At 41.8% G+C, this 27,590-nt stretch overlaps 1 protein-coding gene and 1 long non-coding RNA gene across 6 annotated transcripts in view; both read left to right on the forward strand.

Annotated features, from left to right (window-relative positions):
• PLCL2 (phospholipase C like 2) overlaps positions 1 to 27,590 on the forward strand; it is a 192,780-nt gene that overhangs the window by 101,097 nt on the left and 64,093 nt on the right. For all 5 annotated transcript variants that reach the window (XM_049629842.1, XM_049629841.1, XM_049629839.1 and 2 more), the window contains 2 exons: positions 17,715 to 20,201; positions 22,979 to 23,182. In XM_049629842.1, coding sequence (XP_049485799.1) covers positions 17,715 to 20,201; positions 22,979 to 23,182 — 2,691 coding nt within the window. The remainder of the gene's footprint in view (positions 1 to 17,714; positions 20,202 to 22,978; positions 23,183 to 27,590) is intronic.
• Positions 23,189 to 25,025, forward strand: LOC125922019 (uncharacterized). The gene is made up of 2 exons (XR_007457556.1): positions 23,189 to 24,601; positions 24,837 to 25,025. It is a non-coding gene; the product is annotated as an uncharacterized LOC125922019 (long non-coding RNA).

The following is a 27,590-nucleotide window of genomic DNA, read 5'->3' on the forward strand; positions in this document are numbered from 1 at the left end:
CTAGACCTACACTGTCTGATACATTAGCCCTGGACCCATGTAGTTACTGAGCACTGCACTGTGGTTAGTCCGAATTGAGATGTGCTGTGAATGTATGCTGTGTTGGGTTTCAGGGACGTAGTAGGACAAGAGAAGGCAAAGTGTCTTCATAGTTTTTATACTGGTTATGTGTTGAAATGATAGTATTTGGGGTTAGATAAAATAAACTATTAAAGCTTATTTCATCTGTTTCTTTTTATATTCTTTAAGGCAATTAAAACATTTTTTTTAATTTTTTTTTTTTAACATTTATTATTGAGACAGAGAGAGACAGAGCATGAACAGGGGAGGGTCAGAGAGAGAGGGAGACACAGAATCTGAAACAGGCTCCAGGCTCTGAGCAGTCAGCACAGAGCCCGACGCGGGGCTCGAACTCACATACCGCGAGATCGTGACCTGAGCCGAAGCCGGACACTTAACCGACTGAGCCACCCAGGCGCCCCGGCAATTAAAACATTTTAAATTACATATGTGACTCATACTGTTTTGGACACCACTGATCTATATAGTCTCTACTTTCTTCTGGTGCTATCACCAAGGGAGAATGTCCATCACCCAAAGATAATTCAGTGTTTTCTCCATAAATGCTCTTGTTTATAACTACAACAAATAATAGCAAAGACTAACAGGTTAGGAAATCAGAGTATTACGCTTTTTTATTAGCCCTTTAACCCATTATGTAAACACGAGGCTAGATAGTACAGTTTGTTTCTGTCACAGTATGATACAAAAAAAAAAATAGGGAAACCAAGATTCCCAGGTGCTTAGAATAGAAATGAAAAAAAGGGAAGAGGCAGGGGTGGGAAGGAGAGCCATCCTTCCCATATGTAATGATGAATGCTTGATGTGCGTGCAGATGTCCAGGAAAGCAGGCATCTGAGGCTGCTGCTTATCTGGGAATAATACAGGCAGAAGAGAAAGCTCGCATCAGACCCTTGTAAAATGCTTGTCATAGGAGAGGATGATGGTGCTGCTAATAAGAATAGTAGTGATAAGATCAAATACATTGACTACATTTGACATTTACTGACGGTGTCAAGAACTTCAGTAGGCATTTCTATATGATTTAATTTCTACATTGTTTAATACCGAGCAACAGTTCTAGGAAGCAGGCACTGTTATCTAGTCCATGTTTCAAAAGCAGCGGGCCAGGATCAGTAACACGGGAAGTGGTGGTCCAGATGCCAGCCCCAGTCCATGGTGGCCAGATGCCAGATACCTGTGGAAGCCGCGGACGCCGTGGCCAACCGATTTCCCTCTCTTTATGAGGACAAAGTGCTTGTCAGCTCCCAGTGAGCTCTTAGAAGGCAGCTCTGTGTAATTTTTTTAAAGCTTTTTAAATGTTTATTTTTGAGAGAGAGAGAGAGAGAGAGAGAGAGCGAGCGGGGGAGAGGCAGAGAGAGAGGGAGACATAGAATGCAAAGGAGGCTCCAGGCTCTGAGCTGTCAGCACAGAGCCCAATGAGGGGCTCCAACTCACGAGCCGTGAGATCGTGACCTGAGCTGCAGTCGGATGCTCAACTGACTGAGCCACCCAGGCACCCCAGCTCTGTGTAATTTTTAGCCATTTAGAGCCATGAGATTAACTGGGGAGTCAATATCAAGTAAACGTCTTCTGTGTCCAGCAATCCCAGCCAAGTGAGACTTGAGGACTAGTAATGTAAAAGTCTTGCTCAAGTCAGCCTACACAGTGCTTTCACATTTAGTATCTCCCCCGTGCCTTACCCTGCCTCACACCTCACTTCCTTGCTTGGCTTCAAGAACTCACACCCCACCTCCAGTATCCCCTCCTGTCAATTGTATCCCCTTTGTGAAGGGCTCCCTGACATTGCCTGCTCTCTACAGTGATTACTCACGCCTCTGTTAGTCACCTCCAGAAGATCCTACTCCCCATTTGTATATTGCTTCTCCTTTTGTGGGCTACACAGGCAATGCTGTGTGATTTGCAGGAAGGCCAGACTGTGGAAGAGGCAGGGGTCGCAAATTCAGAGGAATCTGAATTGCAACGTCCAAGGGTAAGTGGTGAGCCCAAGCCGGTGCCTGCAGGGCTGCACCTCCTGGGAGTCACGGGAGAATAGAACTCTGTGCAGCTGAGGGTCTCATTGTGCTCCCAGCAAGGTCAGTGCAGATCACAGGGGAGCTGGGCAAGGACTCAGTTCTAGCCAGGCAAGCCGGAGACTGGGCTACATAGGGGCTGAGTAGGGAGAACTGGAGCAACTTCAGAAGTAAGGAAGAAGCAGCTATAAGGACTAGGTCACGGTGCCCAAAGGTCCACATGGCTGGCTGTCCCCTGGTTCAAGGCAGCAAGACTAAGCCACACCTCACAAACACCTACAGGTGGATTCCTGGCCTGGGTAGGAGGGGCTCTCACACTGCACAAGGTTGGGAGCATCCAGAGAGACCAAACAGCCAGCCTGCCTGTCTACGTCTGTTCGGCCTGCGAACGTCTGTTAGCTGACATTGGACTTTGGTTATACCTGACTCTGCAGTGCCTGACACTTGGTAAGGACTTAACATGTTAGTAATAAGGTCACTTTCAAGTAGGGTGACTGTATGTTTCAGTTTGCCCAGGGCAGCCCCTGATTTTGTGGCGTATTTATTAGTAATTCCCACTTTGATTCTCAGAAGTGTTCCAGTTTAGATGTCACTCTACCTTGGGGGAATAAAATCTAATTACTGGTGGTCTATGGGTGCTGGGGGCCTGTGCCTTCACCTTTCTGTTGGAGGCATCTGTTGGGGGCACTGCTTCATTCCCCAGTACTCTTTCCCTGAAAGTCTTCCCTGCAAGAAGCTGGGGCCTTGGCGAGTCAGTGCAGAGTTGCATGGTGGACAGAAGGTCAGCTTCTGCACTCTCAGAAATTCAAGCACTGTTTAGAAGTGGGTAGGGGCGCCTGAGTGGTTCAGTCAGTTAAGTGTTTGGTTCTTGGTTTTGGCCGAGGTGATGATCTCACGGTTTGTGGGATCCAGCCCCCCACTGGGCTTGGATTGTCTCTCTCTGCCCATCTCCCACTTGTGCCCACTCTCTCTCTCTCAAAATTAAAAAGAAGAAGGAGGAGGAGGAGGAGAAGGAGGAGGAGGAGGAGGAGGAGGAGGAGGAGGAGGAGAATGTTAGTGGATATATCAGTCTGATTCCTGGAATAAGGATGGCATCCTGTTTAGAAGGGCTTTTGTAATTGGTTTGCAGGTAGGCTTAGAATTAGTCCTTGTTGTTACTCCTGGATAGGTTTAATGAAATAAATGGTATTTTAAATTTACATTATACAAATGATACTATGATTTCTCTTTAGATCACATCAGTCTTTCACCTTTTACATTATACAGTTGACCCTTGAATAACACAGGTTGTGCCACTGACCCCCTTGCATGGTCGAAAATCCACATATAACTTGACTCCCCCAAAACTTAATAGCCTACTCTTGACCTTACCAATAACATAAACAGTTGATTAATACATATTTTTATAAGTATTATATACTGTATTCTTACAGTGAAGGAAGCTAGAGAAAATAAAAGGTTTTTAAGAAAATCAAAAGGAAGAGAAATACATTTATAATACTGCCCTGTAAAAAAAATCCATATATAAGTGGACCTGCCCAGTTCAAACCTGTGTTGTTCAAGGGTCAGCTGTCATACCTTTGTAGAAAAGCTAAGCATTCCTTATAAATGCCTATATTTCATTTTCACACCAGAATCCTGAAACATATTAATGAAAAGCCTTTCTAGTTCCAACCCTCAAAACCAAGAGTTATATGTGGTATGTACTTTGTAAGATTGCCTGAGCTTCCTGATTTTATGTTCTGTACAAAATAGTGTAGAGACCCCTATTAACAGCGTCTTCTGCGTTGTATTGTTTAAAATATGAGCCAGGTTTAGGAAGCTGTATTTAGAATGAGTTCTGTACCCGCTGCATATGGAATCACTTGTACTTTTCTCTCAGTAGCCAAGTCCCATAGCAGTGAGGGCTGGAAATGGTGACACAGGATTTCACTGAAGCAGTTGAATTGCTTTGGTCACTGGCCGCATCGACCATTTAAGATGCATTAATGATGAGATTTTACTGGTTTTTAAAACTGCTTTTCATTTTAGTTTGATGAGCTAATTAATCTGGAAGGGACTTGTGGTTTTAAAAGGGTATACGGTGATTCAGGAAGATGGCAGAACCGGACCTTCTGCAATCCAAATTGGCACTGCTCTGCTTTGCAAATGCTGTAGGCTAATCGCTCGAGTCTTACGGATTCCTGCCAGCTAGGCATTGGCATTTTTATTGATTTCTTAACCCAAGTGTGGCTTTTAATAAAAAAATTAAAAAAAAAGCCTTACTATGGCCCTGACATAAAGTGTATATGTCATTGCTGTATATCAAGTAGACACAAAAGTTGTGAAGGCATATCTGTGCCATTTCAGCCGATGTTTGCGTTAGAAAATCTTTTATTTGCATATAAAACCTCTAAGGAGAAAAGCGGTAGGTTTGGAATTGACTCTAATTTTAAGGATGTTCAATAATTAAAAAAAAAATTGGACTGTAACAATGTGTACTATGTAACATTTTGAGATAATTGTTGACCGTTTGAAAGTTATTTTAGAAGTTTGCAAGTTTCTGTCTGGTGTTTGAAGTAGTAATCTTTGAGTTCATTCATTCAGGGGGGTTGATAAACTGTATAACATGTAAACATGATATATCCTTGAGCTCAGTTTTACTAGACTGTTAAGGCAGAAATAAAATAAATGCCTACATAAATGGACTGGTGATTCTAAAGTTGTAAAACAAATGGGGCCTTTTTCATTTGTTGACCTTTTAAAACAGGTGGTGAGTTGTATTTGCACACACAGAAAAAATGCGTATGATATCAAATATTTGCACATATTTGTATTTTTTCTGTCTGTGGCACAGTAGCGTGCACTCCCAAGCTTGGGAGGCCTTCTCAGAGGAGTTGCTGACTCACATCCAGCCTCCTCTGGCCTGCTTCCCCTTCCGCTGCTCCCAGGCCCCATGAGCGGCTTCAAACCTTGTAGGCTCTTTCCTGTCTCTTTGCATATGCTATTCCCTCTGATTAGCCTTCCCTTCCTTTTCATCTTCCATCAGGATCCAGCTCAAAAGTCACCCCTTGGGGGAAGCTAATGACAATCTCATCTCCTCTTGCTTTCCCAGAGGACTTTGCTCCTTTAGAGACATGTTCTCTTACTCCTGCATTGTTAATTTCCCTTCTTTACTGGTTGAATCCCTTCAGCATAGAAAACTGCTCTATGGTTTCTGGTGTGAATAAACTCTTTCTCTCCCTCTAACTACCTTCTTCATGGAGTTAACCACACTTACTGTCTTTATTCCTCACTTTCCTTTCAGTCCTCAGGCCCCTAAACTATCCCTCAATATTCCCATCTAATTAGATGTCACCATTGTGTACCATTTCGCTGAGCCAGGAACTTGGCAGCTGTCTCAGATTCTTCCATTTTCTCACGTGCTGCCTCCAGTCCATTAGCCGGTGTCATCAGCTCTGTCACTGACATTGTGAAGCCATCCTCCTCTCTCTGTGTCTGTCACCACTGTGACTCCAGCTACCATCGTCCCACATGTGGGGTGCTGTGATTGTCTCTCTGCTTTTACCTCATCCTCAACTACTGTCCACTTGGCCCTATGTTAAAAGGCCAAATGAGACCACAGCAGTCTTCTTTAAGAAGTTGTCCTTGGAATGAAATCCAGTGCCTTCCTGTAAGATTCTGCAGGATCTAGCATCTGCCTCTCTGTGGTTTCATCCCCTTCCAGTCTTACCCAGCTAACTACACATCAGCCACACTGGTCTCCTTTGTGTGCTGGAGTACTCAAGTTCATATGGGTCTCAGGGTCTTTATACTAGGCATTCCTTCTTCCTGGAAGGCAGAGTGGAATGAGTAGTAGAGGGCAGACTCACCAGGAACAGGAAGGAGTTAGGGTGTTTGAAGGATCTGTCCAGAGTTTGTCTGGATGAAGAGCAGGAAGAAAGGGGAGCCACAGACCACTGACCTCAGCCAGGACCAGCTCTGTGAAATAGAGACTCGGGATCTGAGAAGTCCTGCAAGGTTTTTAGGGCTGAGAGCTGCACAGCAGGGGAGGGGCCTCCAGAGCCTGCTGGGCCTTAGCACTGAACTTGGGACTCAGGGTTTGGAGTAGCAGTTGCCAAGTTGGGTAAGCCTGGAAGAAAATATTAGAACTTCAGTTTAATTTTGTGAATGTTTTCTAGCATACACAATCTGTTAGTAGCTAGCACATGTATTTAATAAACAAACACATCTTACAGGCATGCTCAATAATAAAAGCATGTGCACAGTGTACAAAAAGCACTATTAAAAAAGTAAGTGCGGGGCGCCTGGGTGGCGCAGTCGGTTAAGCGTCCGACTTCAGCCAGGTCACGATCTCGCGGTCCGTGAGTTCGAGCCCCGCGTCGGGCTCTGGGCTGATGGCTCGGAGCCTGGAGCCTGTTTCCGATTCTGTGTCTCCCTCTCTCTCTGCCCCTCCCCCATTCATGCTCTGTCTCTCTCTGTCCCAAAAATAAATAAAAAACGTTGAAAAAAAAAATTAAAAAAAAAAAAAAAAGTAAGTGCTTTCGCTCTGGAAAACAGTGTGGAGTTTCCTCAAAAAATTAAAAATAGATCTACCCTATGACCCAGCAATAAGGAATTTATCCAAGGGATACAGGAGTGCTGATGCATAGGGGCACTTGTACCCCAATGTTTATAGCAGCACTCTCAACAATAGCCAAATTATGGAAAGAGTCTAAATGCCCATCAACTGATGAATGGATAAAGAAATTGTGATTTATATACACAACGGAATACTACGTGGCAATGAGAAAGAATGAAATATGGCCTTTTGTAGCAATGTGGATGGAACTGGAGAGTGTTATGCTAAGTGAAATAAGCCATACAGAGAAAGACAGATAGATACCATATGTTTTCACTCCTATGTGGATCCTGAGAAACTTAACAGAAGACCATGGGAGAGGGGAAGGAAAAAAGAAAAGGTTAGGGAGGGAGGCAAACCATAAGAGACTCTTGGAAACTGAGAACAAACTGAGGGTTGATGGGGGAGAGGGGAAAGTGGGTGATGGGCATTGAGGAGGGCACCTGTTGGGATGAGCACTGGGTGTTGTATGGAAACCAGTTTGATAATAAATTTCATATTAAAAAAAACATCTACTTCAGGTATTACCCCCCTCCAAAAAAAATAAATAAAATAAATTTGAAAAGTAAGTGCTTTAAAATTGGTGTGAAAGTCTCTCAACACAGAACAGACCAATAGCAGATGATTTCACTGGTGAGTTCTGTCTACCAAACATTTAAAGAAGAATTAACATACCCTTCCTTTGCATTTCTTTGGTTTCAGTTGTAACGTCTCCTCTTCCATTTTTTATTTTGAGTCCTCTCTCTCTCTTTAGCTACAGGTCTGTCTATTCTGTTTATCCTTTCAAAAAGCCAACTCCTGGTTTCATTGATCTTTCCCATTGTCTTATTCATCTCTATTTCATTTATTTCCCCTGTGATCTTTGCTATTCCCTTCCTTTGACCAACTTTTGGCTTAGTTCTTTTCTGGTTCCTTGAGGGTAAACTTAGGTTGTTTATTTGAGATTTTTCTTGTTTCTTAATGTAGGTATTTATTGCTGTAATTTCCCTCTTAAACTGCTTTCGCCACATCCATATGTTTTGGTATGTTGTGTTTCCATTTTCATTTGTCTCAAGGTATTTTTTTTCATTTCTTCTTTGACCCACTGGTTGTTCAGTAGCATTTTATTGTATCTCCATGTACTTGTGAATTTCCAGTTTTCTTTGTGTGATTGATTTCCAATTTCATACCAGGGTGGTCAGAAAAGATGCTTGATATGATGTCAGTCTTCATAAATTTTTAAGACTTATTTTGTGACCTAACATGATCTATCCTGGAGAACATTCCATCTGCGCTTGAGAAGAATGTGTACTCTGTTGCCTTTGGATGGAATGTTGTGTACATATCTGCTAAGTTCATCTGGTCTTACATGTCACTTAAGGCCAGTGTTTCTTTACTGATTTTCTTTCTGGATGGTCTATCTATTGAAGAAGGTGGGGTTTTAAGGTCTCCTCCTATTATTGTATTGCTGTGTATTTCTCTGTTTAGGTCTGCTAATATGTGCCTTGTATATTTAGGTGCTCCTATGTCAGATGCATAAATATTTATAAATGTTACATCCTCTTGTTGAGTTGATCCCTTTATCGTTGAGGTTACCAGGTCCTCATAAGGGGTTACTATTCTGACTGCCAGCGTTGATCCAGCCAAGGGCTGGAGAATATAAGACATAGCCCATTTCCTCAAAAAGTTCATTTTCCACTTGAGGAGATAAGGCTAACCCACATGAAACAATTAGAGAAATGAATAAGACTATAATTAAGTGTTAAATAATAGGGTAGAGACTCTACTGTATGAGTTTGGGGAAGAGACGGCATTGAGGGCTGGGCGAGTATAGCCGCATGAATGGCTCAGAACTTAAAAGAATATTTTGTAGAAAGTAAGGTTTCCCTTTTATGTGATTCATTATTTTGTTTCTTTTTTTTCTGATCTAATTGTTCACATACACTAATTTCATATGCAGATAAAACATTGGATTAAAAAAAGCCCCAGGAAGAAGTTTGTTTTTCCTATAAAATAAGATAGGAAATAATAAACAAGATGATTGTGTAGTAAATTGTCCGTGAAGCAGTTTTCCTTTTAAAATTCAATTCTAAAATAATTGTGGAAATACTAACACTTCTGACTGCAAGACCTACTGCGCCTCCTTCGCTGTGGTGGGTGTGGCCCCAAGGCAGAAGCCCTGCCTGCTTACTGGTCTCTGCAAAGCTTTCCTTCCTCCCTCCCTTCCTTCCTTCCTTCCTTCCTTTTTTTTTTTTTTTTTTAAGATTTTATTTTTAAGTAATCTCTACACTCATCCTGGGACTTGAACTCACAACCCCGAGATCAAGTCACATGCTGTACCAACTGAGCCAGCCAGGAAGCCCCTGAAGCTTTCCTTCTGAATCCTGACTACCCCTGGATGTCCATCATCTCCCCTTGATGCCAAGCAATGATAGATTTAAGGATAAGAAGTGAGGAAAAGAAATTCTTCCTCCTATGCTATCCTGAAATACTGAAGAACCAGCACAATTTAGGTAGAAAATTGTGATTTGAGGAGTTATGCCTAGAATCAATTGTATTTGCAGCTAAGATTACATGTTATATGATTCAACTTGCATGGCTTTTAAAATTCAGTATGATTTACCAAACAGTTATTAACAATTAAAGTTATGTAACCACATCTTGAAATAGCTCGGTAGTATGGGAAGTCAGCAGGCTTTATAGTGTGCTGAATAAGGAATTACCATATACACAGTTGGGAAACATTGACAGTTTTCACACCAAAGTGGGCCACTTAAGGACCATTATTACAGATCATAAATTAAGATTCATTAGGATCAGTATTTTCACTGGAATGTAAAGTAGCGCTTATTTAGTTCATAGGAGCTCCGTGCTCACCATTAAGTTTTTCATTACTGGAGAAAACCAATAGACGTTATTGCAATTTACATTGGACACAGACGTACATTATGGTTTTGTAAATTTACTTTGAATAACTATTTCAGTGGCAGTGAATGTGTTTCACCAAAAGGGTATTGTCGTGGGGTGCCTGAGTGGCTCAGTCGGTTGGGCATCTGAGTTTGGCTCAGGTCATGATCTCACGGTTCATGGGTTCAAGCCTGCTTCGGGCTCTGTGCTGACAGCTCAGGGCCTGGAGACTGCTTTGGATTCAGTATCTCCCTCTCTCTGCCCCTCCCTCTCATCTCAAAAATAAATAAAAATTTAAAAAAGAGTATTTTCATGAAAATAATTGTATTCCATTGTGATCCTCTGATTTCATAATTAAAGACCCTATTCTTTTCAGAGCAGGTGTAAACCATTACATCAAATGATTTGGAAGCTTTAACCTGACCTTGAAAACTTCATTTTACAGGAATTGGAAATGTGTTTTCTTTGCATGGAGTTATTTTGAACACTGTAGGAAATATTATGGTATGGGAGTATGAGGTAGAAGGAATCACCTGAATAATTCTTATCAGAAAATGCTTTGAGTGAAGTCATTTGATTAGTTTTTAGACAAAAATATTATGGGGATCATTGCTATGAATGTCGTGGTGCAACCTGTTGAAGCTTTATTCTAAGAGGGCACCTGGCTGCCTTTGACAGTTTCCCAGTATGTCTTGGGCATGACATCCACTGGGTCCCACAAGTAGCATTAACTAGTAACCTTAGTTAAAAAAGACCCAGAGGGGAAATGTGCTCATTCTGTTTGTCTGGAATGGGACTAACTTTCAACAAATTCTAAGTGATTAGAGTATTGCAATTGTACATTTATGATAGTGTTCTTTTTATTTTTATTTCATGAAGAAATAATTTCAGCCTGAAATGTATTTATTGAGCAGCAATAAAGAAGGTACAAACCTTCAGACAGCATTTAGAGCACTTTCCAACTATGAACTCACTTATCCATTATAAGAACCCTATGAGGTAGATACTATAAATAACACATGGGGGACACAGGTATTTTTTTTAATCTCTATTGTACAAGTGGGAAATGGAGGCATAGAGAATATGCAATACTAGCTCACATCTTGTGGCTCATAGTATTTCTGTGGGTAACTCGTAAACTAAAAAGTTTATAAACTGTTGGATTATTTTGTTCTACCTTGGAATAAAGAAAACCGTTTCACAGCTATGAATAAGAACTCTATGATTGACTGACTTTGCTGTTTTTGTTAGTAAAATTCTGTTACTTCTATCCATGAATTATGTAGTTTTCTTTTGCTTTCTTGTCTCTCAGTTTGTCATTTCTCTTTTGGAGAGCCTTAAAATTTCCTTGACAACCCTAAAAAACACATATCCTTTGCCTTTAACATTTAAGGTTGACATTCATTTTTAGAAAATGATCATCTCTTTCTTTGCCTCTGGAAGCTTATGTTAATAAGGGCCATGATGGGGCGCCTGGGTGGCTCAGTCGGCTGGCTGAGCGACCGACTTCAGCTCAGGTCATGATCTCGCGGTTTGTGAGTTCAAGCCCTGCGTCGGGCTCTGTGCTGACAGCTCAGAGCCCAGAGCCTGTTTCGGATTCTGTGTCTCCCTCTCTCTGCCCCTCCCCTGCTCGCACTCTGTCTCTCCCTCTTTCTCAAAAATAAATAAACATAAAAAAATTTTTTTTTTAAAAAGTAAGGGCCATGATTCTAAACCTCTTAAGAGGAAGAGGGATGGGCTTGCATATCACTTTCAGAATCCAATCACAGTCTTTTGGGGCCTCTGAAACCCACCTGTGACCGACCCTTCAGAGACCTACCCATAGCTTAAGGACACCTTTGTTGGTGGAAGCACAGGAGAATTTAGGGACTACAGTCCTTTAAAAGGGAATAACTTTCGAAAACTATTCATTACATGGAGTACCTTAGCAAGCTGGGTCAGGTAGATGCCCTGTGGTTAGATGTAAGTGGACTACCTGTAATCCATCTGGATCATAATTCTGATGTATATTCCTCTGTATATAACTTAAAAATTTTTTCTTTTTGTATTTGTTTTTCAGCAGCTTGATTGTGACCTGTCTTGGGTAGAGGGTAATGTGGGGTGTGTGTGTGTGTGTGTGTGTGTGTGTGTGTGTGTGTGTCCTGTAATTTGGATTGAATGCTAGGCATCATGTTTAATAAAGACTGAGGTAAAGAGTACTTATGCTGAGAAATGAACATGCCTCTTCCTCTTCTGGGTCATTAGTGTTGGGGAAGTTAAGCCAATCTAGTCCATAATTGAGCTGGTTTTGTATTTTGAGTTGCCATTGTTACCTTCAGTGTACCACTGACTTTACATTTCTCCACCAGTGGGCCACCATAACCTTGTGTTTAGGTGGGGGCTGGGGTCCCAAAGGGTTTACTCATTGTTCCTGTTCTGTGCTCAGCTTTCATCTACAAGGTCTGTGTGAGAAGGGGATCTCTCTCCATGTTCTTACCCCTCCTCCATGGTACACTGCCTGCTACTCGGTGCTGGGCTTCTGGGGGAGTCTGGGGGAGTTGTTGGTCCTCCTGGTCTCGTTTCAATATTAGGCAGCCCTCTGCTCCTGTGCATCAGGGCTGGGACCTTGTCAGCATTCCTGCCCTGCTTCCCATAGAAGGGAGTATCTGTGCTGAGTTCGGGCAGGAGACAGTTTTCTGCCCCTCTTCTGGTGGTAGTCAGGTTCTGTTTTTATTGGTGCAGGCTTCTAAGTCCAAGAGGTTCTCCTATCCCTTGGGGCAGTAGAGCTTTGCCTGGCTTTAGAGATAGATGGATTTTGCTTCTACCCTTCCCCCAGTGGACCTAGGAGAAAGACGGCTTGCTGCTCTTCCCTCAGGGGTGTAAAGCTTTTGCTTCAATATAGTAGGGTAGTTGGGGAAACAGGCAGTTTTAATTGCCTGTGACCTGGAGAGGGGTTCTCTCTCTTGCCCTCCCCCCACCCCATCTTTTTCAGGAGCACCCATGAAGAAGGCTTAAAAATGAGTACAAACTCTCCCTGTGTCTGGGACTCCTGGTTACTCTACACTGATATACTAGCCCACACTTGGCCTTTATGAATTCCTTAAAATTTTAGCGGACCTCTCACAGGCCTCCCTGGTGGCCTCTTCCTCCATGATCTGTCAAACATAAAACAGTTTCTATGTCTTGTCTCTCCTTGGAAGGGCTTGTCACTCTTTGGAATTCAGTTCCAAACTTGGTTGCTTTGTGACCACAGTTCTCTGATGAATAGAAGAAAACATGATTTTACAGATAGTCTGGCTTTTTCTTGTTATGGTAGGAGTGATGTTCTCTCTTGGCTTTGGCTTTCCACATTTTAAGCTATCAACTTTTTTTTTTTTAATGTTTGTTTTTGAGAGAGAAAGAGACAGAGTGCAAGTGGGGAAGGTCAGAGAGAGAGAGAGAGGGAGACACAGAATCCAAAGCAGGCTCCAGGCTCCGAACTGTCGGCACAGAGCCCAATGCGGGGCTCAAACTCATGAACTGCGAGATCATGACCTGAACCAAAGTCGAATCCTAAACCGACTGAGTCACCCAGGTGGCCCTCTAAGCTGTCATCTTAACTTGTACTTTGTCACATGGGTGACTTTCAAGTCACCTATAGGTTCCCAAGCCATAAGCTGATCTGTGCCCTCATAGACTCCTTGCCAAAGTTGGGTCAGGGTGAACTCTTGGTAATACAGTAGAGGGCATCATGGGAGAGGGAACCCGCAAGGAGAAGAATCCATGGGCCAAGCAGCTTTCTGTTATTTGCAGTAAGAGGACTTCCACGTGAGTGGGAAGCAACATCTGACCATACCTAGCTTTTCTTTTATTCCTTTCAATCCATCTGATTGTATAAAATGACCTTCAAAGTGACCGACTTCGCTCTACATCCCCCCCCTTTTTTTTTTTTTCCTTTTTTGCTCATCTTGGAGAGCACATCAAAGTTTTAACAATGAATGAAAAACCTTGGCAAGGTAACTCTGATGTGCCCAGCGTGACTTATTCCTGCAATTCAGGGTTATTGTTACTGAGCTTAAGAAAGACCAGGCCTTGCTGTGCTCCTTTAAGGGGTCTCAAGTTGTTTCTGGGGGTGTTTGGTTTTCTTTTTTTAAGGATAGACATTTCTTTAACCTGGTGTTTCTTAACTCTCTTTAATCCTAGGCCCCCTTCAATCAACATAAAGATCTCAGGTCTTTCTTTAATGTTATTTATAAATGAAATTCAATAACTTGACTCAAACTGGAGGGACAAACGGCTGCTTAGTTTCCCTACTGCCCCCCCTTCTTCGTTCTGTTATGTCCTGCCCCCATCCCCACACTGACATCACTGCCTTTATGTAGAATTCAGCGTTTCAGGGTGGATGTAGAGGTGGGTTTTTTGGAAGCCGATTTTCCTCCAGACTGAACATTTGTCTTATGTTCCTTCTCTTGGTGTTAATAAGTGCTGATAGCAGAAATCCACCAATGGGCCAAATTTGCATTCTCTCTGACCACTCAGAAGCTTTAGATGGTGAGGACTTATAGGGGCCAGCTCTTTTTAAAAGTAGTTTGAGGCACCTCCATCTCGGCAGAAACTTGTGTTTTTTCCCTCTGGTGTTAGGTGATTAGTGCATGGAAGTTATATGCATGTTGTTTTCTTTAGGTAAAAAGACTATATATGTAGCAATATGGTTTGATAACTTTTCACCGTTAAATTCAGCTCACCTTAAGAGACAACACAGCAAATAGATTCCAGGTCTGATACTGATGCAATACAGCTGACCCTTGATCCCCGTGGATTTGAATGTGTGAGGCCCCTCACACATGGACTTTTTGTCAATAAATACAATCTAGTCCTGTAAATGTATTTTCTGTTCCTGACATTTTGCTTAATAACATTTCCTCTGGCTTACTTTGTTGTAAGAATATAGTACGTAATACGTATAGCATGTAAAGTATGTTTTATTAATCAACCAATTATGTTATGGATAAGGTTCCGGTTGGTAGTAGGCTATGAACAGTTAAGTTTTTGGGGCATCAAAAGTTATACATGGGTTTTTCAACTGTGTGGGGGGTTGGTGCCCCTAACCCTCACGTTGGTCAAGAGTGAACTGTACTTGATCACTGCTGGACTGAAAAGTGAAAGCCAAGTAGAAGTGAGTAGGTGTGAGGTAAAGATTCTGGGACTCGGGCAAGTTGGGGGCCTGGATCTCCTGCCATTGAACCTCAGTTGTCCTCCCCTCCCACACAAGGACTTCTGTCCTTCTCTTTCCTTACTCTTGGCCAGAGGGGACTGGCCTGCCTTCACATCTTCCGGTTCTTTCCAGCCAGTGATTCTGGTCCACCCGCTGGTGAGGGCAAGCTCACACACCTGTTCTCCTTTTTGGTCTCTGAGCAAGCACATGCCTCTGCCGTGTTTCCTAATAGCTTCATCTGTCAGGGAGGAAGGAGGCTTTGGCACGCTCTAGAGAGGACAGGATGGTTCTGGGCAACAGCAGATAGAGGGGGAAGAAGAGACAGGAAAGTCTCTGGTGAGGGAGGTCCTTGCTGTCATTACATCAGCCTGTGTTTGGGTGACCATCACGTTCGTGTGTCTACAGTGGATGATCAGAACTCACCAATCAAAACCTGGCTGGCTTGTGAAAAGCAAAGCAATGTTTTTAAAGCCTCAAGTATGGTGTTTAAGTTCCTGCCTATCCCACAGATGAGAGGGTGTGTGAGCACAGAAGAATGTTATTAATGTGCTTTGCAATTTGGCCTTTTCGTCTTAATAACAAAGAAAACTATGAATTTGAAATGTATCAATTGTAGTAAGTTAGAATCAATATGTTGTAACTGACAGAATAAAAGATTACAATGTTGAGGAAATGCTATATGTATTCTTAATGGATAAATGGATAAGCACCTCCATTTATCTTTGTGACTTCTTTTTACTAGTGGCACCTAGAGATATAATTTATAAAGACTATAAAATTCCCTTACTTAATTACTGTGTTGTCTTTACTGAAGGTACATGTGTGTTTTTAAAGGTAAAGACAATCCTTATTCTGAAAAATAAGAAATTTATACATTTGTTTCGTGCCCTTATGCATGGCTGATTACAAATTTAATTTCATGCCAACTTGCTTGAATAGATAGAAGGCAGTCTATGCTTTAGGGATTTGGAACAGCTATGATACAATGCGTCTTATGGATACAGTTGCCACCGTTTTTATGTCTTTTGCACTTTATTGTTCTGAGGATTCAATTGCAAAGAAATACTCTGCCTTGTGGCTTTTATGTTTTATCTTGGCATTTAGATCACAAAAGCCTCTATGGTTCATTTTGAAACTTTGAGGGAAATGATACCCATATGATTTAAAGTTTAAGTTTAATTACCTTCTGCAAATTGCTTTTGGAAGTATAGGTAGTCAAAAAGTAAGAGTGGTTTTAAATTGCAGATGCAGAGAATAGCATAATCACTTTCTAAAATGTAGAGGTTTTACTCAAAATAGATTCTTTCCAGAGCAGGAAAGTTAGAATTGCCTTTGTATAATATTTTTCATGCTCTTTTCTTTATTGCCACGGAAGTTATATTATCTCAATCTCCATGTCTATTTCCCTATGTATGAATATAATGACTTACTGAAAATTTATCAAATATTTCACGTACCTCCTGAAAGACAATAGCATGTTTTAGGTTAAAATTGTGAAAATTGTGAAAGAGGCTTTGAGGTCATTTGAGCATGTAAAGAAAATACTAAAAGTGTCTGTCTGCACAGGGAAAGAACTTAAAATACACACAGAGGTGTGGCATTGACATCTTAAGGTGGGCACCTGTTACACTGTGCGAGAAAGTTAAGGGGTGTGCCGTTGGTAATACAGACTTCTTTAGAAATAGATGCTGCCGAAAGTTTTTCACTTGATAGTGTTAATAACCTGTTGATATTGGAAGTACCTAGGTGACATTGTCCTAAGCACTAGCCTGGTGCATGCTAGTAGGCTTTAATAAACCCAACTCTAGAATTTAGAAGCACCCTCAGCTATAATCTAGGCCTCCGACAGATTCATTACCCCCACAACAGTAAAACCATACCTATCTGAAGTCTTTAGAACCGTGACTAATCTAATAGGAGACTCTGATGAGCCAGGAATCTCTGCTGGGATTTCAGTGTCTACTCACTTAACACACAATTTAGTGGTCACTACTTAGCTCTGTCTGGTCTTTTGGCATATATAGTTTCCAGAAATGTCTAGACATCTTAGTGTGTACAAGTGGTCAGGAAGTGGTGTTCAAACTTTAGTATGCATCCCCATCACCCAGAGTGTTACCTACAATGCAAATTCCTGGGCACTAACCCTTGGAGATCTGATTCCCTGAGCCTAGGGATCTGCTTTCTAATCAGTAACCCAGGTGGTTGTGAGGCAAGTGGTGTGGTGACAGCCCTTTGAGAAACACGAGTATGGGAGATGTGCACACACGCAGAGCCTGCTTTGTGGGTGTATGACCTGTGCGGTTGTGCAGGCCCCACACTCAGAATGGTCCTGCACTTTGGCTTAATGCTCTTCTGTCACCTTAAAATTCTTAATGATTTTGGACAAGGAGTCCTGCATTTTCATTTTTCCCTGAGCTCTGAAAATTATGTAGCCAGCTCTCTGTACAGGATTTCATTGTGTATTATTGAAATTGTGTTTTTTGACACCCACGGACTGCAATTATTCAATAATGATTTTTTTTTTTACTTGTTTATATTAGGCTGTAAACTCCAGGGCCCCTTCTCAGCTCTGTAAGTGATTGAGTGTCATTTATTACAGAACATTCAATAGGAAATCTTAACAGAATGATTTTCTTGAAGAAATTTAATTTTTTTAAATGTTTATTTATTTAGAGAGAGACAGAGAGTGAGAGCATGCGTGTGTGTCAGGGAAGAGAGGGGGGGGAAGGGGCAGAGATAGAGTAGAGAGAGAAGCCTAAGCAGGCTCAGTGCTATCAGCACAGAGGCCAGCGCAGGGCTCAGTCTCATGAACCATGAGCTCATGCCCGGAGCCAAGATCAGGAGTTGGACACTTAACCAGCTGAGCCACCCAGGAGCCCCTAAAAAATTTAATTTTTATTCCTAGTCTTGAACATAGATGCCTGTGTTTATGTTATTCTTATACACTATTTTTTTCTCCCAGGATGGTACAAAACAGAAAAGAGAACGGAAGAAGACAGTCTCGTTTAGTAGCATGCCAACAGAGAAGAAGATCAGCAGTGCAAGTGATTGCATCAATTCGATGGTTGAGGGTTCAGAACTCAAAAAGGTTCGCTCCAACTCCAGGATTTACCACAGGTATTTTTTACTGGATGCCGACATGCAGAGCCTGAGGTGGGAGCCATCTAAGAAGGATTCTGAGAAAGCCAAGATTGACATTAAATCCATTAAGGAAGTGAGGACGGGAAAAAATACAGACATATTCCGCAGCAATGGCATTTCTGACCAGATATCTGAAGACTGCGCATTTTCAGTCATATACGGAGAGAATTATGAGTCACTTGATTTGGTTGCCAACTCTGCAGATGTTGCGAACATCTGGGTTACGGGACTGCGGTACCTAATTTCTTATGGAAAACATACACTTGATATGTTAGAAAGTAGCCAAGACAACATGAGGACTTCTTGGGTTTCACACATGTTTAGTGAAATTGATGTAGAAGACCTTGGGCATATAACTCTGTGTAATGCTGTGCAGTGCATCAGAAACCTCAATCCCGGTTTAAAAACTAGCAAAATTGAGCTCAAGTTCAAAGAATTGCACAAATCCAAGGACAAAGCTGGTACTGAAGTCACAAAGGAAGAATTTGTTGAGGTTTTCCATGAGCTTTGTACCAGACCTGAAATTTATTTCCTTTTAGTTCAGTTTTCAAGCAATAAAGAATTTCTTGATACCAAGGACCTTATGATGTTTCTTGAGGCAGAGCAGGGTGTGGCACATATAAATGAGGAAATTAGCCTTGAGATTATTCACAAATATGAGCCATCCAAAGAAGGTAAGGAAAAGGGCTGGCTTTCCATAGATGGGTTCACTAACTACCTTATGTCACCTGACTGTTATATATTTGATCCGGAACATAAGAAGGTCTGTCAAGATATGAAGCAACCTTTGTCTCATTACTTTATAAACTCATCTCATAATACATACTTAATAGAGGATCAGTTCCGAGGTCCCTCTGATATCACGGGATACATCCGAGCTCTTAAAATGGGTTGCCGGAGTGTTGAGTTAGATGTATGGGACGGGCCAGATAATGAACCTGTAATTTACACGGGCCACACCATGACCTCTCAGATAGTCTTCCGCAGTGTCATTGATATTATTAACAAGTACGCATTCTTTGCTTCAGAGTATCCTCTTATCTTATGTTTAGAAAATCACTGTTCTATTAAACAGCAGAAGGTAATGGTTCAGCACATGAAGAAAATTTTAGGAGACAAGCTCTATACAACATCACCCAATGTGGAGGAATCTTATCTGCCATCCCCAGATGTCCTGAAGGGGAGGATACTAATTAAAGCCAAGAAGCTGTCCTCAAATTGCTCAGGCGTAGAAGGGGATGTTACTGATGAAGATGAGGGAGCAGAAATGTCTCAGAGGATGGGAAAGGAGAACGTGGAGCAGCCCAACAATGTGCCTGTGAAGCGATTTCAGCTATGTAAAGAACTGTCTGAACTGGTGAGCATCTGCAAGTCGGTTCAGTTCAAAGAATTTCAGGTGTCATTTCAGGTGCAGAAGTACTGGGAAGTGTGTTCATTTAACGAAGTGCTTGCCAGCAAATATGCCAATGAGAATCCAGGGGACTTTGTAAATTACAACAAACGTTTCCTTGCTAGGGTTTTCCCCAGCCCCATGAGAATTGACTCCAGTAACATGAACCCTCAAGACTTTTGGAAGTGTGGTTGTCAGATCGTAGCCATGAACTTTCAGACCCCAGGCCTGATGATGGACCTGAATATTGGCTGGTTCAGGCAGAATGGGAACTGCGGCTATGTCCTTCGGCCGGCCATCATGAGGGAGGAAGTGTCTTTCTTCAGTGCCAACACAAAGGACTCCGTCCCTGGGGTTTCACCTCAGCTTCTTCACATTAAAATCATTAGCGGGCAGAACTTTCCCAAACCCAAAGGATCAGGTGCCAAAGGTGATGTAGTGGATCCTTACGTCTATGTTGAAATTCACGGAATCCCTGCCGACTGTGCGGAACAAAGGACAAAAACAGTGCACCAGAATGGGGATGCTCCCATTTTTGATGAAAGCTTTGAATTTCAAATCAACCTCCCTGAACTGGCCATGGTGCGCTTTGTTGTACTAGATGATGACTACATCGGGGATGAGTTCATTGGTCAGTACACAATCCCCTTTGAATGTTTACAGACAGGCTACCGCCACGTCCCCTTGCAGTCACTGACTGGAGAGGTCCTAGCACACGCTTCTTTGTTTGTCCACGTGGCCATTACTAACCGAAGAGGAGGAGGGAAACCACATAAAAGGGGCCTTTCTGTGAGAAAAGGGAAGAAATCCAGGGAATATGCATCTTTAAGAACATTGTGGATTAAAACTGTAGATGAGGTGTTCAAGAATGCCCAGCCCCCTATACGGGATGCCACAGATCTGAGAGAGAACATGCAGGTACGTTCTTGTGGTTAAGTATTTACTCAACGGCTTTTCTTCACACTGAAGGCTTTGGAAGGGTTTGTTTTTATAATACTGTGTTTGATTTTAAATAATTTGTAAATTCCAATTCGCTATTAGACCATTTACCACTAGTCTCATTTTTTTTTATCATTTAAATTTCCAAAACTGTAGTTGGTATTGAAAATATTGATAATGTATTAGAATCCATTTTTATTGAAATGAAATGAAATTTTATTAATATTAAAATAAATTTGCTGTCTCACATAACCATATCCTAGTCCTTGTTAATCCTAGTCCTTGTCTGCTTAACGGATCCCCATTTTTTTTTCTAAGAATGTACATGGGAATCTCTGGTTTTTCTGAATAAATAATCTTTATTATCTTTAGCTGGAGCACACTTTGAGGACTTACCAAAATAAAAGGGACAGGTTCCAGTCCTTTCTTCTGGAGCTACAGTGCTAGGAAAATAGCAAGCCCTTAAGTGAGCCATTGCATTTGTGTTTTGAGCCTCCTCTTGATTTTAGAGGACAGCTATTGTTTAAGTAAAAGACATGTGGCATCTATATTTATTAGAAGTCTAAGATAATAATTACCTCTAAACTGTATAATCACTAAAAGCAATCAGGAATTAATGTGTAATTAAGGATCGTCCACACGTCCAGCAACATACTAAGGCCTGCCTCACAGAGCTAAGCGGCCCTAACCCGGCCCAGTGTGTGAGAGAGCCACATCTGTGGTAGCTGCTCGGCATGTGTTTGTATTATATATATGTGTGTTATATATGTGTATATATATGTATTATATATATAATGTATCAATTGATTTTACATATATATATATATATATAACCATTATGAGAAGAATGCCACCAGCAAGTAAACCTGATTCAGAATATTCAGATTTCAACCCTGTACTGATGTTATAGATACCTCATTACTAAAAAGACCTTACCACAATGGAGAAATTTTATTCTCTTTCTCTCCGAGTAAAAGCATAACAGAAATCCAAAGGGCTTTTCCCTGTTTCTCAGGGTGAAAATGGTTTGGTAAACCCTCAGCTCTGAGCAAGCCACACGGTCCCCTGCCACAGGGCTGCTGTTGTGTATGTGACACAGCCTTCCCGTGAAGGTTCTCCAGAGCTCGAACATCCTGTTTCCAGAGCTGCGTGTCTGCACTGACCCCGACAGGGCAGTCGGTGGCGGGGCTTAACGAGCACCTGCCAGGCATGCCGTCTGGGCCAGGAGGACGCAGCTGTGAACAAGCGATCCCTTTAGTTGGGAGTGGGCAGTGGGGGAGGGAATCAGACCGTGAGCAGGTAGGTGAATGAGCACATAGGTCAGTTGCAGACACAAGCAAGGGCTGTGAAGAAAATAAAACAGGAAGGTGTGATGGAGTTATTGGGAGACCCTGCTGTCGATATCACAGCCGTGGTTTATTGTCACAAGCAGTCGACATACAGGTGATTTTGAGCAAAATGACATTGAGTTTGATGTCCATGTTTAAAGAGCTACTAATAAGAAAATGTTTAAATCTAAAGCAAAGTGCTACTCATTTCTAAGACTGGGGTATCTGAGAGCAGAAGGCACAGGACTTGGAAGGCCCGACTCCTCCCCTCTGGCCACCGTGCCCAGATAGGGACCCCATGTGTGTCTGGAATAAGTCCTATTCTGGTTAGGATGTACCTGTTGTTATAGCATAGTGATTCAAAGCATAGGTCTCAACATTGGCGGATTCAGGCAAAATCTTGACTCCTTCACTTACCAGCCGTGTGTCCTCAGAGAAATAACAGAGAGGGTACAGCCGAGACTCAGTTTCTTCACCCACTGCGTGCCTCTTTGAGAGAATTAGAGGAGGTAGTACATAGTAAGCATGCCCACTGTAGCTTTGCACTTGGTAAGTGCTCAAAGAATGCCAGCTTATGGTGTTTTACACTCTCAAGAGGTTTTCTTTAACGGAAATTTTAATGGCATACCTCTGGTGATTAGCAAAAAGAGAGAGGGAGAAACCTTGAAATCGGTGGGCACACTAATAGGGACGGTCTCCTGGTGGGCAGGCCTCCCCAGTAAACTGCAGTGCCCTCACAATTCCTTTCAATTTTCTGGTGGTTTACTGGCCATCTTTGGCATCCCTTGGCTGGCAGATCACTGCCTTCATCTTTATATGACTTTCAAAGCTAAGAAGCAGAGATAGAGCAGACTTTCTTATGCCCTCAGAGGAACAGACCATATCAAAACCTTGATCTTGGACTTCTAGCCTCCATAAGTGAGATAATAAATTTGTTGTTTAAACCGCACCCCCCCCCCCAAAAAATTCCTTTAGATTTGGAGCCGGCATAACCAGATGAGAGACATTCAAGTTTCTGTCTCACAAATACCCTTTTCCCTTTCTGATGGCTAACATATTTGACACTTACTTCAAACCTGATTTTTTTTTCTTTACCTCTTTTGAGTACAGAAGCCATTCTTTTTGTTTGCTCATGATTGCATTCCAGACTTAACACCACTGTGAACTTTGATCGGAAAAGAGGCTTTACCCTTCAGAAGAATTTTACTTCTGATAAATTGGTATTGCAAATGTCTATAACTGTATTTACTTTGGAAAATAGCCAATTTTTCCTGGAATAAAATAATCATTAGCTAATTCTGTCATAACATTGTTAATAACCATTGTATCAGGCAGTTCAAATATAATCAAGTATATCAAGTAAAATATCCGTGAGAAATTAAGGCCTCTGGTTAATTACAAAGTGCCTCCTTTCTTTCCTCTTAACAGAATGCAGTGGTGTCATTCAAAGAGCTGTGTGGCCTCTCCTCTGTGGCCAATCTCATGCAGTGCATGTTGGCGGTATCTCCCCGCTTTCTGGGAGCTGATAACACACCCCTCGTGGTCCTGAATCTTAGCGAGCAGTATCCCACGATGGAGTTGCAGGGAATCGTGCCTGAGGTTCTAAAGAAGATTGTAACAACTTACGACATGGTGAGTTGTTGTTTGTACTTTTATGGAGCCCGAGTGAGAGAGACATCTTAAGACAATACACCAGACATACTTAGGCGCTCTTGTTAAGATGTGCTTTCCTATTTCATGCTTCATGTGCCTGTGTTGGAAAAATTATTCCTCTGACTTCACTGTATATGAAAGAGCTTACTCTTTTGTTGTTGTTTTAGAAAGCAGGATTCAGAAACACTTCTCTCAGTTGGATTAAATAGTCGTTAGCTTTTCAAGAATATATCTGAATTGATTTCTAAAGCATACACTATTTTCTACACATACATAGCAAGGAATTTTTTTTTCATATTTCTCTGCAATCAGAGAAAATTTGCTCAGTTTTGTTTTGTTTTCATTTTTCAGACTGGTAAAAGTGAGAAGTTTAATTTTTTCTAAAATAAGTTTTAAACACCATTAGGGGCAATTTCTTCCATCACATGATTATAATGTTTGATGCTTTCCTCCCTTACAGCAGCTTCTCTGAGATACCTGTAATTTGTAATCAACTTAACGTTAATGAGGTATCCTCAGGATAGCTAGAATATTACATTTTTGTGTTTACATAGATCTTGCATTTTCATAATCACATCCTGCTCTTATTGTGTTTTTCGGCTTTGCATAGCTCTAAGGGAGAATTAGTGGGTGAACACCACTGTTTTCACGCTCACAACGTAGTGGAGGCTGTCAGAACTCGTGAGTGCTGGCTGTTGCTCTTACAGCCTGTGAGGTTCGGTGCTGTTGGGCAGCCCTCTCCCACATTGGCCAGGCTGTCCGCCTTTGCTCCTCAGGGTGCTCAGAGGTAAGAGGCCACACCCACTACGTCCTCCACATGAAATGCATGAGCTAAGACCACAGAACCCTAGGCTTCATCTGATGTAGCCTGCTGTGTTAAAGATGAAATGGGATTTGCATCATAAACCCTAACAGAAATATTTTTGACTGTTCTGTAAATTGATCTAAAAGCTTTAGTTTGGAGGGATTTCTACAATTCAAAGGAAAGAGACAGCACGTTAGGTCAGCATTTCCCACAGTGTGTTCAGAGAAACCTTGGTTTCTTAGGATATGAGTAAATGTCACTTGGGAGAAAGGGTTCCGTGGTGAAATAATTTGGGGAAATACTGCTTTGAACAAAATTAATCCTATGTCTTTACTGCAGGACTTCTTGGGGCCTTTTATTTGCTAACACAGTGAGTCCCCAAGAGGGCGATAGATACAGTATGCCCCGTTTCACAAATCGACTTGACCATGGCGTACTGTTTCTAAAAACAAACGTTTGAAATACCTTTTGCTCTTGATCTTCTTCACTTCTTGACCGTATTCACTCGAGTCTTCAGGTAAATAAAATCTGGAGGTACAAGTCAGTAGAACACAATATTTTAAAACAGCTTATCAGTTCATTACCTTAAAAAGGTGATTTGTAGGGGCGCCTGGGTGGCTCAGTCGGTTAAGCGTCCGGCTTCGGCTCAGGTCATGATCTCGCGGTCTGTGGGTTCGAGCCCCGCGTCAGGCTCTCTGCTGACAGCTCTGAGCCTGGAGCCTGTTTCAGATTCTATGTCTCCCTCTTCCTCTGACCCTCCCCTGTTCATGCTCTCTCTCTCTGTCTCAAAAATAAATAAATAAGAAAAAAAAAAAAAAAAAAAAAAAGGTGATTTGTGAGCTTTTTCCTAGATTCCTGTGCAGTAGCTGCAGATGCGAATTAGTCCCTACTATTTCTAGCTTAGAGTTCATGGTAGTGTAAGAGATATAAAGGGCCTAACAGTGGACACTGCAAGCAAACTACAGAGAGTGGCAGTCAACCTGAAGAAAGGACGAAGGCCAGGGGCAAATGCATCTAAACCCTGGGGGGAGCACTATGTTGGGTGTCCCAGGAGTCACAAGAATGAACATGAATCTCCCTTGTCCTCAGGGAGCCGTGCAGTCAACTAGAAGGTAGGAGGCAGCTGGGGAGCAAAACAAGAAGCTTATGCTGTGATCCTTTGTGGCCAAAAAAAAAAAAAAAGGAAAGATAGAAGAGGTAAAAATGGGAAAGTTTGAAGAGCTCTTTCATGCTGTGACCGAGGCCACCTAATTAGTTCCCACCTCCTCAAGTTTCATGAGGAGGGGCCAGAAGAAGTAGCTGATGTGTGTAAATGCTTCTTAACCTGAAGCAACAAATAAAACTGTCAGACATTTTGTAGACCTATTTTGTTCACCAAAATCTAACATGACTTAGACCCTGATCTCTGTGGCAGTCATACAGTGACATTTCTTCATGGTAACCTTTTTAACAGGGACTTCCTGAGAGTTGGGGTGGTGGTACCCCATGTAGGTGATAACAGGGTGGACGGAACAAGGGTTAGGTCCCAGGACCTAGTCCAGGGGCTGAGTGCTGACCCTGAGCAGGAGGTTCTCAGGGTTCGTGGTCAAGAGTCGTATGGACGCGGGCAACCTCACAGCACCTATCACCGTATTTGGCACAGGAATCACTCAGTGTTCTTGGTTCCCTGCCCCTTCCTCTTCCTGGGCTTGTAAATGATAACTCTTATTGCGTAACTCTTGTCTGCACATAACTTTACAGTAGTGTGGTTGCGGAAGTGATAAGACAGAATGTTTTAGCTTGTTGAAAGTTTTTAAATTGTGGAATTACTCTTACATAATGTTTAATTGAAATAGCTCTGCTGTATTATACCCCTGGCTCTATTGATTTGTTCTGTTTTAACTCCCATCTGAAAAGCTACGCTATAAAATATTTAAAAGTAAGTTCAGATTATTATAATTTGAATTTTAAAACCTGTAATATTGCTATAGCAATAACTCTTGTAATGTTTTTTAGTCCTTTTATAAGTAACTTAATGGTTTCTCACCTTGTGGCAATTAATGGACTAAAGCTAGATAAAAGAATATCAATGGGAAGTGTACTAAGGCCTTGGACAGCCTATAACTTTAAATAGAGCTCTTTATTTTTGTAATGTTATATTGAGATTTACCCAAAATTAACCTTGGGAATAAGATCTTATTTCATTTCATTGACTTCCCATTTATACTTTGAAGCCTCCAGGTGAGAAGTAAAAATAGTGTGAGAAATCCCCTCCAGAAGTCCTATGTCATTGCCAGTCTACACTGCCTTCCCTCTGGGAAGGGCAGGGCCATGACATGGCCTGTCTTGAGTGTACAGATATTTATTTATGCTATCACGACTGTGATTACTTTTCAGTGTCTAAACTCTTATTAATAAACCAGTATATCAGAAATATGCCAGTTGCTTTGTGAAAAAGGAGAATGCAGAGAAGGAATTGGCCATGGAAATGTGAACAACATATAAGCCACTCTGGAGGCTAGAAAAGAATGCCCAGGTGTAGGGTGGCCACACGTCTTGGCTTTCCTGCTGGTACACCTGTTATCCCAGAATCATTATTACTAATTTTCCCTTTAACTCTTAGAAGTGTCTTTGTTTAGATAATTAGTTGTACGGTCACCCTCTCCATAGCCCCTGGATTGTCCTAATGGCTCCTGTGATTACCACCAACAAATGGGTTTTTAAATCTGCCCAAACTGTGTTTTTGCCCTATTTGTGGTAACTTCTTGGGTCCTGGAAATGATGACGTTTAACCCTGGGTCAAAGCCATTCATGAGTCAAAGCAGATGTCAAAGCCATTCAGGAGTAGAGGAAGAAGATCTGCCTTCTTAGACTAGGCAGATCAGGGGTGGGGGTTGTGAAAATAGGGACTGGACTGGTATGGAGAGTGGGAATGTCCATGTGTTGTCAGACAAATAAACCTTTTCTTCTCTTGAGATGTTTATAATTTAATAGAAGAGATAAAGTGTATCCATAGAGAGTAAAATGATACCTAATAGATATTTTTAAATATGTAAACAAATTATTTGGATATTTGTGGGCAACAATGGTCAGTTTCAGGTATAGGAATTAGGAAAACTTCAGAGAAATATTGGCCTTTGAGCTAGACCTTTAAGAATGAGTCACATTTCAACAGGTAGAGATGATAAAAAGTAGGCTGTTGAAAGCTGAGTTCACAGAGTGAAACATGCTCAGAAATGTGGAAGCACATCTGGGAAATTAACGTTTGGACTGTGGTCATTCCTGCACATTTCTGAGCAACAGAACAGGGCCAAGCTCAGACTTGGGTATTATAGACTATAAGAGGGTTAGAGCAAAAGACAGCTCAGAGAACACATGATGAGTGCCTTCATTTTACAGATAATTAAATGGAAACCCTGTGGCACATCAAATTAATGGCAGAACTAGGTTTAGAGCCCGAAGAGTCTCTTTGTCCATTTTTTTTTTCCGCAATCCAGATCAGGAAAATTAGCCATGTGTGGAATGTAGATGAATGATCAATATACAGCTAAAGCCCAGATATCTTCGATAATAATAATCCAAAGTTGTTCATGTGGGGCTCTC

The sequence above is a fragment of the Panthera uncia genome, chromosome C2 (genome assembly GCF_023721935.1).
Source record: "Panthera uncia isolate 11264 chromosome C2, Puncia_PCG_1.0, whole genome shotgun sequence".
Classification (NCBI taxonomy): Eukaryota; Metazoa; Chordata; class Mammalia; order Carnivora; family Felidae; genus Panthera; species Panthera uncia.